At 40.0% G+C, this 18457-nt stretch overlaps 1 protein-coding gene and 1 non-coding gene across 3 annotated transcripts in view; both read left to right on the top strand.

Annotated features, from left to right (window-relative positions):
• LOC101595545 (cytochrome b5 reductase 4) overlaps positions 1-18457 on the top strand; it is a 76136-nt gene that overhangs the window by 42541 nt on the left and 15138 nt on the right. For both annotated transcript variants that reach the window (XM_045160807.1, XM_004660464.2), the window contains 4 exons: positions 8966-9106; positions 10418-10570; positions 13280-13430; positions 13738-13824. In XM_045160807.1, the coding sequence (XP_045016742.1) occupies positions 8966-9106; positions 10418-10570; positions 13280-13430; positions 13738-13824 (532 nt within the window). The remainder of the gene's footprint in view (positions 1-8965; positions 9107-10417; positions 10571-13279; positions 13431-13737; positions 13825-18457) is intronic.
• On the top strand, positions 6362-6525 carry LOC123464313. The gene has a single exon (XR_006639539.1). It is a non-coding gene; the product is annotated as a U1 spliceosomal RNA (small nuclear RNA).

Below are 18457 nucleotides of genomic sequence, written 5' to 3'. Positions count from 1 at the left end.
TTAATCCCAGCACTTGGGAGGCAGAGGTAGGGGGATCACTGTGAATCGAGGCCATCCTGAGACTACATAGTGAATTCTAGGTTAGTTTGGGCTAGAGTGAAATCTTTACCTCGGAAAACCAAAATAATAATAATTATTATTGTATGAACTAGAGAACACCAAATTACATTTCTCTCTCACTCTTAATTACTCAATATCAAACACTTCTACTCAACAGAATGTAGGGAGATTTTTCCCCACAACAACCAGTTATATCTAGTTAAACCAACTGAGTATTCTGTAGTGTAACTCAATTCTGGTGCTAACTGTAACTAGTCCCAACCCCATGGGGTAAGACCTCAGTCCTGCAGATCTCCCCAATATACCAAGATACCAGTTGTAGGCCCCGGGTTCTGCCTGTGCTCCTGACTGACTGCCTATAGCCAGGGAAGTCAAGGAAACATTTATGCTCACCTATTTACCTTAAAGGATGAAAGGATGCAGGCGAGGAAGGCTGAAGACGTTCATAGGACAGGTTTTTAGGGAGAGTTGTGGCGTTTCCTTATGTCTGCAGCTGCGCTTCCTCCTGGCAACCCATGTGTCCAGCAGTCTGCAGGCTCCACATTCTGCCTTTGTGTTTCCACAGAGGCTTCCTTACATACATCATTGACTGTTAGTGATGGCTCAACTTTCAGCTCCTCTTATCACATAGCTGGTTCCCCTGGTAACAGTTTCCCATCCACAGGTGATCCCATAGTCTACTGAGTTGCCTTATCAGAACAAAAGACAAAAAACTCCTGTCACTCAGAACATTCCAGTGTTTGCAACTAGGGTCAAAAATTAAATATTAGAAGAAAAGATTCTCTTGGCCATTATCTGCTATTGCTTTAAGAGTTCTATGTCTGGAGTTAGAGACCAGTATGTACTTTTATTTTTCTACAATTATTAAAATACATTAATAGGCAATTTGCAGATATTTGTATCAGGCATCCTTATTTTAGTATGCATCTGGTGTTAAAGGCCATTATGTTCCTGGGAAAAAGAGAACCTTATAAACATGAGATGATGTATATTTTTCTGAAAAAACAAGCCAACAGGGCAAGTTATATAGTTCAAACTGGATACATTTTGAGGTAACCTCAAGTGAGCAAACAGATGAATTTGCATGAAGGAAGTAAACTTGAGCTGTTTTTCAAGTGGGGTCTGTGGCTTTCAAAAAAAAATCAGTTATATGAAGAACTTTCCAGGTACAGCTAGATAGCATTACTAGGTATTTTGTGCCAGGCATTGTATAGGTTTCAGAGAAAGAAAAATGTAGGTAGTGTGTAGAACAATTCAAGTAGACGAGTTTTCAAAGCAGAGGGTATGAATCATGTGGCATTAGGAAGAGATGACACAGCACAGAGGACAAGGACAGGAAAGAAGGGGTGCTGAGAAAGAAAAGAGGTGCTAATAGAATGAAGCCTGCTGCCCTGAGACTATAAGACTTGTCTAGTGATTGAAAATCCTAGCAGACCAGATAAAGGCCAAGTTAAAAAATAAATGTCACTGAAAGCCCAGGCTGACCTCCATTTGGAGACAGAATGACCATTGCTCAAGAATTCTTCCCTGTAATTTCCTGAGGCTTTCCCTGAACTCTTCTCCCTGCAATAAATTTCTTTTAGTCCTAAACTACCATTGTTTAAAAAATGAAAAGGAGGGAAGAGCAGTAGAGAGCTTTGGCTTCTTTTTGGGGTGGAGCTGAGGATGGCGGAGGTAAGCTGTCTGCTTGGAAAGTGGCTCACTGTTCAGCTAGTATGGGGGGGGGGGGTCGGGATTTCGAGGTAGGGTCTAGCTCTAACTCAGGCTGACCTGGAATTCATTCTGTATTCTCAGGGTGATCTTGAACTCACAGCAATCCTCCTACTTCTGCCTCCCAAGGGCTGGGATTAAAGGCATGAGCCACCACGCCTGGCTCAGATAGTATTTTTTTTTAATTGGTTATGGACATACTCAGTATGTAAACTGCACATGTTGGTACCATCCTTTCTCTCATCCCTGCCTGGCCCCCCAAAGTGACCCTCCTCATTGGGGATTCCCATCATCCCCATGGGGATTGTAGGGGCAGCAGTCAGTTATGGGGAACAGGCAAATGTCTCTGTGCATAATGTTCGAACTAGTGGCTCTGACAATCTTTTCACCCCTCTTGCATGAAATTCTCTGAGCCATGTTGGGTGTGTTTTAAATCTACTTCAGTGATGGGCTCTTAGGAGCCTCTGGATCTCTGGCTTGGTAGGTGTTGAGTGTCCTCAGTGTCTCTCTCCTTCACCCTTGTGCAGATATGAGGTTCACTAAGAAAGCAGTACTCTTGCTCATTTCCCCAATTCCTCTGTGGTTGCAGCAGGGGCCATGGTGAAGTGCAGTGGCTCACTTCTCTCCTCAGGTCCCACTTCCATCTAAAAAAGAGAAACAGATTCCTCTCCAAGGCCCTTCGATTCAGGTGCTCCCCCGAAGGTTCTGTTAAGGGTTCAGCCTTTAAGTCTATCTTCCAGGATATAGTATTCTATGGTACCAGTTCCATTTGGGTTCAGTTTTGTGTCCCCTACCCCACCCTTGCCTTCCCCTCAAGCCCCACCCTCCCTATTGTCCAGGCCTCCAGACGCCTCTCAGGTGTGTCAGCATCTCGGGCTGATCCAGGTTAGGAGCTGCAAATGAGTGAGACTGTGTGACAACTGTCTTTCTGTGGTTGTGTGAATTTGCTGAGTATGATCTGTTCCAATTTTGACCATTTTTCTACAGATACCATTTTGTCATTTTTTTTCTAACTGCTGAGAAGAATTCAGTCAGCAATATACCAAATCTTGGTTATCCAGTCATCCAATGATGGGCACCTGAGTTGATTCCAGTTCTTAGTTATTATGATTTGAGCAACTGTAAACATGGTTGAATGAACCTCTCTGAGGTGAGACATGGAGCTTTTAGGGTAAATGCCCAGTAAAGGAATAGCTGGGTCTTTGGTAACTCTGTAGTCAACCCTTTTAGGAGTCTCCATATTGCTTTCCATAGTGATTGTACCAGCTTACACTCCCACCAATAGTGAATGAAGGTCCCTATTTCTCCTCATCTTTGCCAACATTTGTTTTCATTTGATTTTTTAATGTTTGCTATCCTTACTGGGGTAAGGTGGAATCTCATAGTTGTTTTAATTTGCATTTCGCTGATGGTTAGAGATGTTGAACATTTTTGTAAGTGTGTGTTAGCTATTTGTATTTCTTCCTCTGAGAATTCTCTATTCAGTTCTCTGCCCTACTTTTGGAGTGGGTTGTTTGCTTTTTTTTTTTTTTTTGTAGGTTTTTGAGTTCTTTGTAGATTATAGAAATTATGCCTCTGTCAGTTGTATAGCTGTCAAATATTTTCTTATAGTATGTTTGTCAGGTAGTATTTTTATTTGACTCTGTCATAGGTACTTTCTGCCTTCTCTTGTCCCTTTCTTAAATCATGCCAAAAACTATGGGTCATTTTATTGACCAGCAAAGCTGAATACTTACCTCATCAGTGTGCTATGATGAACTTGCTATTAGTAACCTCAGACATTTATAGCACACATACATTTCCTAGGTTTTCAATACATATTGATAAAATCTTTGACGTTTTAAGATTAGCATCCTGGTTTCTCTTCACTAAAGTTTCTTAGCTCAGGAATTTTAGTTTGAAGCCTGAGAAGATGGCTGTATCAATAAGTGTTTGTTGTGCAAACATGAGGAATGAAAATATCATTTTTTTCATTAATGTCATTAATTCAAGTGTAGTAGGCAATATTTTAAATTGTGGTGGGACCATTTGTAATGCTTCTAATTATATTTTTCTCCCCAAAGACGATTATGAATGAATAGTTATATATGTGTGAGGGGAAGGGAAGGAGGAAGGAAGGGAGATAGTGATAAGAGTATGAGGTGGTTGAGGAAACTGTCAGAGGCTCAAAACCAGTCAAAATAGGTTTGTATTTCTGTACTTAATGCAAAACAAATATTTTATTTGTTGCTGCCTGTACTATAGGGTTTTTGATCACTAGACAAAGGTAGTTTTAAAGATTTGCCAACTGGGCTGGAGAGATGGCTTAGCGGTTAAGCGCTTGCCTGTGAAGCCTAAGGGCCCTGGTTTGAGGCTCGGTTCCCCAGGTCCCACGTTAGCCAGATGCACAAGGGGGCGCACGCGTCTGGAGGTTGTTTGCAGTGGCTGGAAGCCCTGGCGTGCCCATTCTCTCTCTCTCTCCCTCTATCTGTCTTTCTCTCTGTGTCTGTCGCTCTCAAATAAATAAATAATAATAAAAATTTAAAAAAAAAAGATTTGCCAACAAACCACTAACTTAATCTTGGGAGAGGAGATGGTTTAAAATTATGTCATAAACTTCAGTACATCACAGTCATGTATAAGCCTTTAGGTCAGTACACACATGTAATCTGTAACCATCTCTTACTTTCAAGTTGAACAATGTGAAATTGCTGTTTGGCCTCAGCTTTCCTTTGTAGCTACTGCCCCACATGTGCACACACAGTGGAGTCTGTGCTTGTTGGCACATGATAAACATTACTGATCTCAGACTCTCTGTGGTGTATGTGCTCCTGCAGCAGAAAGTTCCACTGCCTGACAGGTACGTAATGGTATTGTCCAACAATAGCCGTGCCATCTGCGTTGCAGTCGGTTTTCCTCATACACCAAAGCTCCCCGCTCTCTTTACGTGGGCTTTCCTCATATACCCATGCTCCCCACTGTCTGCTCTCTCTTACTCTTTGATGCAACTGGAAGATGAAAACGCGTACCTTGTTCTTAAAGTTTTAGAACCTGTACTTAGAAAGTTCCTGTGAAATTGACTGCTGTTTTTAAGGTAAACAAATGAAATTATCTCAGTAGTGTTCACTGGCAAGAATGCTGTGTCTTCTGTCTGAACACTGGAAGTCACTGTGAGCCAAGATTTCCTCATAAGCTAAGTGTAGTTATAGAGATGCTTACTGTGACAAGTCCTTTGTGACAAGTCGGATGCTTACTTACTGTGACAAGTCTGGAATAGAAATTGTCAAGTCAAAAAAAATCTAGCAGTAAAGCCAGGATGGCTGGTGCAGTGAGTGATTAAGAAGGAAGCACTCAGGCTGGAGGAATGGCTTAACAGTTAAGGCGTTTGCCTGCAAAGCCAAAGGATCCAGGTTCAGTTCCTCAGGACCCATGTTAGCCAGATGCACAAGGGAGCGCACGGGTCTTTTGCTGGAGGCTTTGGCACACCCATATTCTCTCTCTCTCTCTCTCTCTCTCTCTCTCTTTCTCTCTCGCTGTCTCCCTCCCTCCCTCCCTCCCTATTTCTCTGTCAAATAAATAAAATATTTTAAAAAAAGAAGGAAGCCCTGCAGCCCTTAGTTCTGGGCAAGAAAAGACGGGCACCAGGAGGCTGGGGAAATGGCTCATTAGGACAGAGCACTTGCTGGGCAAGCATGAGCACCTGAATTCATTCCCTAGAAGCTACATAAAAAACCAGGCATGGTCGTGCATGCCTATAACCCCTTGCTGGGGTTCACTGGTCAGCCAGTCTAAGTGAAAAACAGGGCACCCCAGGTTCAGGGAGAAACTTAGTCTCAGAAAAACAAGACTGAGGAGCAATTTAGAAGAACATCCAACATCTTCCTATGGCCTCTGTACATACTCATTTAGAACACAGGCATCTGTGTACCAATATGCATATAACACACACACACACACACACACACACACACACACACACAGAAAAGACAGTCTGAGGGAAAGAAGGGGAGGGAGAAGAAGAACAGAAGGGGTACCTCCTTGAGCATCCACTCTTGGGAAGCCCATAAGGCTGTTTTCCAGCCACATCTTTCCTACAGGTGAGGAGTATGTAAGGCCAAGATGTACCGACCTAGGCTTTATCCTCTTTTCTTCAACACCATAGTCCCAGGATCTGATACTTCAAGTACAATTCTATCCAAGAAGTGGCCCAAGGGGAGCTTGAGCATAGATAGGTTCATGTGTCCACCCTTGGGTAGAGCCCCACCCTGACAGGCAGTCAGGGGTGAGTAAGAGAAGAAGAAAGCAAGCATGGGAGCTCGTATCTCCCCTGCCATCTCATTGTGTCATGATCCCAGGAGTTTAACAATGCTGAATTTGCCGGGTGTGGTGGCGTATGCCTTTAATCCCAGCACTCAGGAGGCAGAGGTAGGAGGATCACCGTGAGTTCAAGGCCACCCTGAGACTCCATAGTAAATTCCAGGAGAGCCTGAGCTAGAGTGAAACCCTACCTCGGAAAACCAAAAAAGAAAAAAAAAAAAAAAAGCTGAATTTGAGCCCAGCCCTCTGTGACATTAGGAAGGTTTATATTTTAAGATATAAGAGAAAACATTATATACTTACCTGGAAGGGGAGATACCATGATCACGAAGGTGGTTTTCCCAGGGCAAGGCTTATCCATTGCACTCCGGATGTGCTGACCCCTGCGATTTCCCCAAATGCGGGAAACTCGACTGCATAATTTGTGGTAGTGGGGGACTGCGTTCGCGCTCTCCCCTGGAAAAAAAAAAAAAAGAGAGAAAACATTATGACAGTTTTCTGTCTGGTTTATCACTTTTTACTCCTTAGACATAAGACATGTGAGTCTTTGGTTGTATTCTCATTTTAGGGCCTAGGAAAGGTCTGAAGAAAGTAATAAGGAGGCCTTTGATGCTGTGACTAGTTCAGAAGTAAGTATAGGCCTTCCAGGAGAGTTATAGGGTGGTGCTCCTAACTGTAATAGGGTCTGTACCTATGCCCTGTCACCAGCATGAGATGACCCCAAGCATGCATACTTCCGAAGTGTACCGTGGTAATCTGTGTCTTCTGTCTTTGGGAACTATAGTAAAAGGAGAATCCCATTAAACCATGGCCAAAGTGATCAGATTATGTGTGAATTCTAGTTTTTCACTGACTACTGTTTGTTAGCTTTTGGGCCCTCACATCTTATAATCTGGAGTGCCAAGTTCATTATTTTTTTAAAGTATTTTTATTTATGTATTTGCAAGCAGAGAGAGATAGTAGAAATACAGAGAGAATTGGCATGCCAGGATCTTCAGCAACTGCAAAGGAACTCCAGATGCATGTGCCACTTTGTGCATCTGGCTTTACATGGGTACCAGGTCAAACTCAGGTCATTAGGCTTTGCAGGCAGGTACCTTAACTGCTGAGCTGTCTCTCTAGCCAGCAAGTTAAATATTTTTAAATGAAAGAGAAAAAGAGAATAGGACAAATGCATTATTAATCAGTTCCTTTGCATCTGTTAAATACTGTTTTGTGAGGAAGGAAATAACTGTTCTGATTTATTATGTGTCCAAAAGAGATTTTATAACTGAAAATATCAATGTTTTCAGAACTTCAATAAAAAATTCCTCTAACATAAATGTTATTATTTTATTCAGCATATACATAGCATTCTGTGTGCTTAGGTCATTAATTGTAAATATTTCCATTATTTATAGAAATACTAGATCCATTTTACTGAAATCAGTATATTCTCATGCTAGCATTTTCAAGTTTCACTTCAATTAATTTTCTGCATTCCAGAAATATATAACCTTAAACATAAACCTTAAAGGTTTATTTTTTTACTTTCATCATTTTGACAATTAAAATGTCTCTAATTCATATACCTATACCAATACAAAGGCGTAAGATATATATTTTTATTTTATCAAAAATGCATTTCTTGGCTATAGTTATGGCTTAGCAGTTAAGGTGCTTGTTGGCAAAGCCCAATGACCTGGGTCTGTTCCTCAGTGCCCACATAAGCCAGATGCACAACGTGGCACATGCGTCTGGAGTTTGATTGCTGGAGATCCTGGTGTACCCATTCCCTCCCTCTTGCTCTCTCTCTTTCAGTCTTTCTTGATCTCGCTCAATCTCTCATAAATAAATAGATGTATTTCAATTGGAGCTGGAGGGATGGCTCAGCAGTGAAAGGTACTGTGGGTTCTGTTCTCCAGCACTCACATACAGCCAGATGCACGTAGTGGTGTATGTGTCAGGAGTTCATTTGCAATGCCAGGAGGCCTTGGTGCACTATATGCACTCTTTCTTTGCCTCTTTCTCTCAAGTAAAGTTATTTTTTAAATGTATTTCTAAAAGTGCTTAATTATGCTAGTGTTGTTGAACCTTTAATGCATGAATTTTAAAACTTTACCACTGTACAAGAAAAGATTTTAGAATGTAAAATACTTTAGCAAATATTTTTCACATGTACAATGTATAATTAATTGTAAAAAAAAGTAAATTTAGTTTTAATTTCTCTGTTCTGTTGGCTATACTCATTTTTTAAAAATATTTTTTATTTTTGTTTATTTGAGAGTGACAGACAAAGAGAAGGCAGCAGAGAGAGAGAGAGAGAGAAAGAGAGAGAGAGAGAATGGGCTTTCAGCTGCTGCAAACGCATTCCAGACGTGCGCCCCCTTGTGCTTCTGGCTAACGTGGGTCCTGGGGAACCGAGCCTTGAACCGGGGTCCTTAGTCTTCATAGGCAAGCACTTGCACTTAACCACTAAGCCATCTCTCCAGCCCAGCTATACTAATTTTTATTAAAACCATTTTCCAAATTGTAAAAGTAATTGTGGATCTGATAAAATACGTAGTAGCTTGGAAATGAAATGAAATTGAATTTTAAAATATGCAGATGGGCTAGAGAGGTGGCTTAGCAGTTAAGGTGCTTGCTTGTGAAGCCATAGAACCCAGGTTCAATCTCTCTCCAGGACCCATATAAGCCAGATACACAAAGGTGTCGAAGAAGGTTGCACATGCACACTGGGTGGCACAAGCATCTAGAGTTCGATTGCAGTGGCTGAGGCCCTGGCACACTAATTCTCTCTCTCTCCCTCTCTCTCTCTAAAAATATATGCAGGCATTGTAGGGAAAGTGAAGCTTCTAGAGAAGAGAGGTGAAGTATGAATTTTACTGAGATATGTAAGAGAAGATGTATTGCTTTCTAGGTCTGCGCTATAGAAAATGCCAGTTAGTGTCCAAGGAAGATGTTACTCATGATACGAAGCTTTTCTGTTTTATGCTGCCAGCAAGTTCTCATCTTCAGGTGCCAATCGGGCAACATGTTTACCTCAAGCTCACTGTCAAAGGTAAGGCAAACAGAGGCTCTTTCCACATAGGGATCCAAAGTAGTGCTGGTCTCCATAGGAAGCAGTCTAAGTTACTGGCATTCCTGGCAGCTGGACTTAGCAGCAATGAGCATGTAGGTTTGTGGAGGCACAGCCTTCTTTGGGTTGGAACTGTGAGGATTTTGTCACCATGTGGAACATATCGCCTCTAGTTGGAAAGACGAGAGAGAGGGCGCAGTGATCGTCCTCATAGATTGAAACTGGAAGCACATACACAAATCTCTTGGTAGCTTCTAGGAGCCATACCACTTAGAAAGCTAAATTTATAAAATTCAAAGCAAGTGGATGATTATGCATAATTTCCTTATTTGTGCTACCAGCCTAAAAAGCTCTTAAGAATGTGTTCCGTATTTCACTCTAAAATCCTTCCTGTACTTATTTTAATTACCCTTCTCATTGACATCCAACATTTCTCTTGGCTCTTTGAAGCTACAAAATGCAAAATTCTCAGTTCAGTCCGTTTTTCTAGCACTCGGTCTGATTGACAGCTGCTGAGATTTGTCAGTTGTGTCCTATGATGACAACAATATAAAATGCTTCTCTTCCTCACAACTAGTACCAATCATCATGAAGGAGCTGGTGTCTCCCTCTGTACAGTTTTTAACTAATATGTTTTAATTTGCATATGAACTAGTGTTGTATGTGCCAAAGAGCCATGTCGACAATTTTGTTTTTTCACATGTTTGGTGACTCTTTTCTTTGGAACTTGGCAGAACCTAGATCATGGTCTTTAATTTCATCTTTTAAAAAAAAAAAAATACATTCTTTGAGATAATTGGATTATCACTGTTTTAGTTCATTTACCAAAGTAATATATATTTAAACAATTTAAGTACATAAAATAAAAGATGAAATTTCTACCTTTCTCCAAATGATTTCATTGGACACCACTAACATTTGCTAAGTATTTGATGTGTAGCAATTTTTTAATCTAATTATTATTACATCTCCATGGAAAACTTTTGATGCCAAAGTTGTGGCTCATTAGAAGGTATATATGACTGTCTAAACTTACTAACCTGAAGCCTTATTGTTTTATGCCATACTTAATAAAAATGTATTGTCTATATCATATATAAACATTGAATTGTTAAACTTATAGGCCTGACATATATGTAAACTTGTTTGCTACATGGACATAGAGCATATAGTTAGATTATATACACATTATATTTAAGCATATAGGAAGTATTAAATTGGCATATGCCATCTTCAGTAAAGGCTTTTTAGAACTTTAGACTTTCATTTCTTTGTTTTGATTTATTTTTCTAGGTGCAGAAATTGTAAAGCCATATACACCTGTATCTGACTTCTTACTCTCAGAATTTAAAGAACCAGTTCTTCCCAACAAAAAGTGGATCTACTTTTTGATCAAAATCTATCCTAATGGGCTCTTCACACCAGAGCTTGATCGTTTGCAGATTGGTGAGTAATACTGATGTCTAGCCATGTTTATGTTCCAGATTAGACCAGATGCCGTCTGGTTATCTACTCAAGGGAGTCTGCTGAATACCTTAACTAAATTCAGCGTGTCTGCAGCTAGAGTCATGCTCTCTTTGTCCTCTGTTCTGCACACCCTGTCTTGGTTTTTTGCAGCATCTCTGCTCATCCTTGCTCCTGTCTGGAGACTTCATCTAGTCAGCCAGTAAGTTTTATTGAGTCAGAGTCTCAGTCTCTCTCTCTCTGAAATGTATATCTCCTCCCTAATTCATTGCCACACTGTAAGAGCAGACCCTCATCCTTCCTGTCTCTCACTGGTATCTGTTTATCTGCATTTTTCAAGTTCTTCCTCTGAGCTTGCTGGAGAATAAATGATCCTGTTGCCCTGTGAATTTGAAGCCTCCAGTGGGTCTGTGTTACTTCCTGGTTAGCGGTTCTGCAAGGCCTGCAGACCATGGTGGTCTTTCCAGCTTTCTCTTGCTATTCAGAAATGCTTGCCCTCCTCACAGATCACCAGTTGTCATCTTTGTTCTCCAGTACATGTAGCCGCCTCTCCAAGATTGCCCATCAGCCCTTGCTTGCTAAATGCCCTTCTTTAAGACTCAGACGAATACCACTTTCATGATGAATTCCTCCTCCTCTTCTCATCACTCAGTAGTTTATTTTTTGTTTGTTCAGAGCTGTGATTTAAGAACATTTCTTCTTTATAAGGTTCTAGTGTGTAAGGGCAGAAGTGTCTTCCTTATCTTTGTGTTTCCAATTCCTAGCATGGCAATTGGTACATACATAAAAGACTGTCAGAAAGAACCTTGACAGGTGGGATTATTAAGATTGCAATGGTATCTATTAAGATTTCAAAGCCTCCCTTCTTGCTTCTAATCCTTTCTGTGTGTTTTCTTGTTTTTGTTCATCCTTTTTTGATTTTTTTAAAATAATCACAGGTATGCTTCCTCTTTCTAGGGAACTTCCCAGGGAGGTCTGAAAATAAGAAAATTAGATCACTTTCTGAAAGTTAGCATAGTCATTTCTGTACATATAAATTAGAGTTTTCAGTGTAAATGTGAACCTAAGTATTTTGAAATAGCCACCAATCTTATGAAGAAATTGTCTGTCTGCAAAGGGTGGACTGAACATGATTAAATACACAAGTGATGGAAGCCTTACCATTGTTTCATTACCTGTTTGTAGACGTTTCGTGGACATAGTAGGGAGGAGAATTAGTCCACAGAAAAGGAAGGATGAAGTGCTGCTTCATCTCCATTGAGGTAATCGAGAAATGGTGCAGACACCTGTCACTTCGAGAGTTGTGCACTTACATGCTGGGGACAACTCATAAAGCCTCATGTTAGCCTAATGATCCACTCTGAAAGTGTTTACCTCTCTGTTTTAACCCTGTGTTCTCCAGACAACCTTTATATGATTAACTTACCTTTTCAAATGTTCTGACATCTAGAACAAGATGCTCAGGTCACTAGATACATACACTGTATTTAGGGTACAAGATAACAACAGTTAATCACTTGCATGTTAGCATGTATATTTCAATCTCATGGAATGTTGCTTAGTATAAGTTACCCTTACTCAGTCTAATTCAGTGTTGTGACATTGGAAAGCTTGGACTTTGGATTCAACTTACCAGGTTGAGCTGGGTGTAGTGACCACACACACCTGGTAATCCCAGTGTGCAGAACACTGAGGCAGAACCCCAATTTGGAGACCACCAGCCTAGGCTGCATAGTGAGACCTTGTTTAAAGATAGATACATAAAAAAGTAAATAAATAGATGGGTTTATGATACCAAGTTAATCTTCTCTGAGGCTTCTTAAATAAACAGCTATTTGGCTTGTTCTAAGGACATTATAATCTTGTCCTTTGAACTGTAGTAAGGGATTTGTATACTTTCCAGTACTGCAAGGCTCTTACTATCCTGTGGTAGAAAGCAAAGGAGAAATTATGACTACCGAAGCATAGTGAAATAGAATACTTGAAATTTAAAAATAATGGGCAGTGTTATCTCTAAAGTTAGTTGAGTTTTCTGGAGGTAGCCGTGATGACAGTTTTCTTAAATGAGTGGCACATGCTGGTCATAGGCATGTGCACTGTGGAAATGGCACTAATGTCTCCCCTTCTCCAAGTACAGTCAGCTGCCTTTTGATTTTGTAGGAATGGAGTTCAGAGTGGTTCTGCTTGTTCTAATTATAGGTCTTTTCAAAAAAATTGATGGGGGCTGGAGAGATAGCTTAGTGGTTAAGAGCTTGCCTGTGAAGCCTAAGGACCATATTTTCTAATGTCAGGATTTAGAGTACATTTTATTCCATCTGAATTTTCTTTCCTGTTAATCCTGTCATTGTGATTGAAAATAGACATGTAAATAACAAATATCTATACTCTACCTTGCATTGTGCAAGACAAGTGTACATGGACTTTGCCTTTGAAGTGCTTACAATTGACCTCACCATTTGTTTGGGTTATGGTCTCATCTAGACCAGACATTCTTGGAGGCTTATTGCTGCTTCTCTCAAACCCCGTTCACACCCTGCAGCCTGCTGTGTTGTCCAAGGCTAAATACTCATCCTGACACTCATCATCAGTGCTCTATATCCAGCTACTTCCTAGCCCTCTTGGGTCCCCTGCTGGAGTATTTTTTTTTTTTTTTTGCTCTGTTTCTGACTTGGTCTGTATTTCATTTTTTAGGAGATTTTGTTTCTCTAAGCAGTCCTGAGGGCAGTTTTAAAATCTCCAAACTCCAGGAATTAGAAGAGCTCTTTTTATTGGCAGCTGGAACAGGCTTCACACCAATGGTTAAAGTACTGAACTACGCTTTGACCTATGTACCCAGACTCAGGTATGTTATGTCATTCTGTTTCTGTTTGCTATTGCTTATGAGGCTCTTGTTTTAATGTAAAGTATTCTAAGTGCATGATTCACTGGCCCTTCATAGATTTCTTCCTCATCCTCTTGATCTTCATTCATCCTTCTGCTTTACCTCCTAGCTACTGTACATACTAACTTGGTTCTTTTTGTCTCATTTTATTTTTTTATAATTGGGGTCCAAAAGTATTTACCAAGTTCATTTGAGACTTACCATTTGTGCATTTTTTAAATGTAATTAATAAGCTATATTTAATGAAGTTATTATTTTTTCTCTTAAGGAAGGTGAAGTTGATGTTCTTCAATAAAACAGAGGAAGATATAATTTGGAGAAGCCAACTGGAGAAATTAGCATTTAAAGATAAAAGGTATTGCACTCTAGAAATTGAGATATCTAGTCTTGCATTGTTAGTCTAGATCTTATCTGCTATGCTTGAAGCTATGGCAAGGAAGCTTTTCAAGAAAAAATGTACTAGTAGTAGTTCTTTTGATATAAATAGTATTAATTTCCCCCACCCCAAAGAAACTGCGTGTGATAAGATCTAGATTTGTCATTGAAAAATATGGTATATACTGAGTTGGGTTTCACCATAAATGTTCATTATGGTCAGTTTGCTAATTCGGGATTTTCTTGTGTAATGGAGGCAGGTAAAATAAATTTGATGAGGATATATTAAGCAAAATTAAGTATGTTATAGGGTTTCTTAGAGCCCTTAATAAGCTATGTCTGTTATGGCTCTCTTGGGGAAAGATTTCTGTTGTTTAGCAAGATTGTCTTTATTTTTGCTTACTTACTTATTAGTAGCCCTATCCCTGGTATTCTTGTTATACACTGTGGGAAATGCTGGTGTTGTCAATAGAAAGCAATTCAGAACATATTGTTATAAAAACATCAAACTGAACAAGCTGTCATATTTTCTAGAGCATTTCTGGTATTAAAGCAGCCATTAGAAGCTATTTTTAAGAACATCCAAACTTGATAAGTTGCACCAAATCTCAAGGCAAATATTTATTAACTTTATGATAGTCTGATATAGATAAAATTCTATTCTGTTTTTACAATTTTTTTTTTGTTATTTATTTGAGAGTGACAGAAAGAAAGAGGCAGATAGAGAGAGAATGGGTGTGCCAGGGTCCCCAGCCACTGCAAATGAACTCCAGATGCATGCGCCCCTTGTGCATCTGACTAACGTGGGTCCTGGGGAATTGAGCCTTGAACCAGGGTTGTTAGACTTCACAGGCAAGCACTTAACTACTAAGCCATCTCTCTAGCCAATAAAATTCTATTCTTGAGTTAGGACTTAGGTAGCCCAGTTTGTCCTCAAACTTGCTATGTAGCCAAAGATGGCCTTGAACCTCTGTTCCTCTTGCCTCAACCTCCTAAATGCTGGGATTATAGGTATGCACCACCACAACTGGATTATACCGTGCTGAGGATTAAACCCAGGGCTATATACATGCTCTGTAAGCACTCTACCAACATGTCTGCATCCTCAGTCCTAAATGTTAAGTTCTTATAAACTTACCTGCCTGAGGGATTCCAGGTTCTTTTGAGTATTTTCTATCATAAGGTAATCTGTGGTCCCATCTAGTTTCTCTTGTTACCTCCCATCACCACCTCCTTTTCTCTTTTATTAAGTAACTTTCAAGGTGAATGAATGTTTGTCCTTGAGCAGTCCTGTTCAAGCAGATGAAGACCTGCTAAAGCATTAACCCTCGGGATATTTCTGTACTTTGACAGTTGTATGGCAACTAGACAATGATTTAAGAAGTAAAATTCATAGTTTTCATGCTTCTTTTATGCTTGGAAGCCCTTATCAAGATGCCTAAAGACATAAATCATATATCTCCTGAATGAAACAATGGTACGTGTCCTACTTGCCTCATTAGCCTTTATGGAGTTTGGATAAGACATAGTGATTGCTTTTGGAACTCTGTAGAGTGTTGACATTGGGCTATAGAGGCTCTCCATAAACATGGGTGTGGTTTCTTTCTTGGCCTTGAGAGCTCCTGTTTTCTCAGACGTTTAAAAAATATTAAACCAATGTAGGTAGCCAGCTTTTTAAAAAAAAATTTTTGTGCATTTTTATTTATTTATTTGAGAGTGACAGAGAGAGAAAGAGGGGGAGAGAGAGAGAGAGAATGGGCTAGCCAGGGCTTCCAGCCACTGCAACCTACCTCCAGATGCGTGTGCCCCCTTGTGCATCTGGCTTACATGGGTCCTGGAGAATCCAGCCCCAAACTGGGGTCCTTAGGCTTCACAGGCAAGTGCTTAACCGCTAAGCCATCCCTCCAGCCCCAGCTTTTTTTTTTTAAACAAAAGTTGGTGTTTTTTTTTTTTTTATATGTCTAGTGGATTTGTTATGTCGGTTTTTTTGAGGTAGGATGTCACTTTTAGCCCAGTGTTAAGATAGGTCTTAAAGAGAAATTTTTTAAAGAAATAATGCCATTTTAGTGAGTAGATATTATAATTTAGTCTGTCAATAAAAACTTCCATTCGTTCTCTTGCTCCCCTCACTGGCTCCTGCACATGTGTGCTCACTCCCTGTCCTTCATGGTCTCTGCTTCCTGTTTTAAGAGGTGCTTGAAATATTCTCTTGGCACTGACATCCAACATTGTTTGAGTTAGGGTCTCTAGACAGACTTGTGACCTCTTTTTTATTTTTTTATTTTAGTGTGGCCGGGTCAAGCTGTCCCAGGAGAACACAATGGCCATACTGTATAGGTGGATTTGGGGAATTTGTCAGAACTTTTACTATGGTCTGAAGCTTTATGTAGAAATAGGGGACCTTTCAGCTTCAAGGCTTCTCAGTGGGTTTTGCTAGTCCTGTTCAACCCAAACATGATGGTGTGAACAGTACAGAAACGGAAAGTGAAGTTCAGGTTAATCAGTAAGCCACTCTTCCCCACCTGTTGACTCTCCTGTGTCACTTGTAGTTTTACTAATAAAGCTTCTAAGAGCAGAATATGTTACCTGAATGCATTACTTTGGTTAAATTCTTATTGAATTAGACATATTTTTAAAATTCCCTGAAATTGAAAGGCTCCCAAAAATTAGATGTCCCCCTTCCTTTCAGTGTTGTGGAACAGGCATGGACACTGAGGCTGGTAAATGGCCTGATGCTTCCTCTGCAGCAGGCATGCTCTCTGTCAGGGTTTGTCTAGCTGTCATCACTGACCAGGGACGTCTCTCTCTAACATAGCATTGTAAAATGGAAACTTGTTAACCTGCTCACTTGGCATACGTTACTTACCTGACTGGGCCTTAGGTTTTCCACCTGTAGAATGGAGACATCAATACCTACATCAGAGGATCTAGCATATGGAATTGCTGATTCCGGAAGTAGCGTGCTGATAACAGACATTCATTTCTTCATGAAATGCGTATCAGTATCTGCTGTGTGCCTGTAGACAGTATGCGGGTGTTGCATTAGCTTGCTTTTTCATGTTTCATGCAGTTCAGGAAATACATCTCATCATTTTCCCTTGTTGCTACATTCAGTGGAATTAAAATAAATATTCCAAAGTAATATTTAGTATATTTTTTATATTTCATGTGATTAAGTATAAAATTTTAAAAAATATTGGCTTGCCCAGATGTTATCCACATGTGTGATCACACTAAAATGGTAGCTTCAGTAACCAGGATTCAGTTAATAATATGCTAAGCCTAGCAAGACTCTGCACCTTTGTGTTAAGAAAAAAAAAAAAATGAGAGAAAATGGTAGACAAAAAAAAAAAAAAAAAAAAAAATGAGCAGGTACAGAACTAACCAACAGTTGAGTAATCTGAAATTTAGTGAAATTTCACTGTCCCTCTCTCAGGTAATAAACAGTATTGTGTGCTCACGTTTCTGAGCCTTAGGCATTGCTGCCTATCAGGAGTGGAACACAGCAGCTCTGGGAATTCTTTTTCTGCTTTTGCAGCTGACTTTTAAAAAATATTTTATTCAATTATTTGAGAAAGAAAGAGGCAGATACAGAGAGAGAATGGGCATACCAGAGCCTCCAGCCACTGCAGACAAACTTAAGACACATGTGCCACCTTATATATCTGGCTTTACATGGTTACTGGGATTTAATTAAAGTTCTTGGGCTTTGTAGGCAAGTGCCTGAGGCCTGTACTGAGGAATGCTAACCTATGGGCAGTGATAACTACTGTTTTTGAGCAAAAAAGTTTCCCGGAGTCAGTGAAGCAGTGGAGTTTCAGACAGGCTAAGAGGAAGGCCATTTTAGACAAAGTGTTTAAGTGGGCTGTGGCTGAGGAGGTAGAAGGAGGAAGTAGGGACATGTAAGAGATTAGGAAGAAGGAGCTATGTTTTGAAAGCAGTCAAGAAAGAGGAAATAAGTTGTTGGGCTATGAAGGATGTGTATGAAGTAGAATGAGTACTTATTTTTCAAGACCTCACCTCCTCACTGTTGATTCATTTTGGAATAAAATTAATGCACTTATTTACTTTCATTGACATTTTAGACAACATGCAAATCTCTTTCCATGTTTCATTAAATTTTATGGGTTATCTAAATTAATTCTCAGGTAGCCTTTTCAAGAATCTTAATTCTTTCTGGTTCTTTCAGGGCAGAGAGGAATTTCATGATGGCTATTGTCAGGCCTCTTAACAACCAGTGCTATTATTGGCTCAGTGAGTTGCCTTTTGACTTTCCTCATTGCTATAACAAAATACCTCAGAAGCACAACTTAAGGAAGGAAGAGCTTATTTGTAATCACAGTTAGAGATGATAAACTTCCCAACAGACACAATTTGTGGGACAAATGGGATTTATTTCAGGCATACAGATCCAGGGAAGTTCCAAAATGGTGGAAGAGATTGGCCCCCTTTCACAGATCCAAGCAGAGGGGAAAAAAAAAAAAAAAATACAAAAAACATCACCAGCACAAGCAAAAGCAAGCACACTCAGGAACAAACAGCAGGAGCCCAGGCAGAGCCCAAGCACTCTGCATACTGTTAGGCTAGAAACCATAGCTACCCCCAGTGACACC

Source organism: Jaculus jaculus, chromosome 10 (genome assembly GCF_020740685.1).
Source record: "Jaculus jaculus isolate mJacJac1 chromosome 10, mJacJac1.mat.Y.cur, whole genome shotgun sequence".
NCBI lineage: Eukaryota > Metazoa > Chordata > Mammalia > Rodentia > Dipodidae > Jaculus > Jaculus jaculus.
The sequence above is the reverse complement of the archived record's forward strand: the minus strand, read 5'-3'. Positions and strand labels throughout refer to the sequence as shown.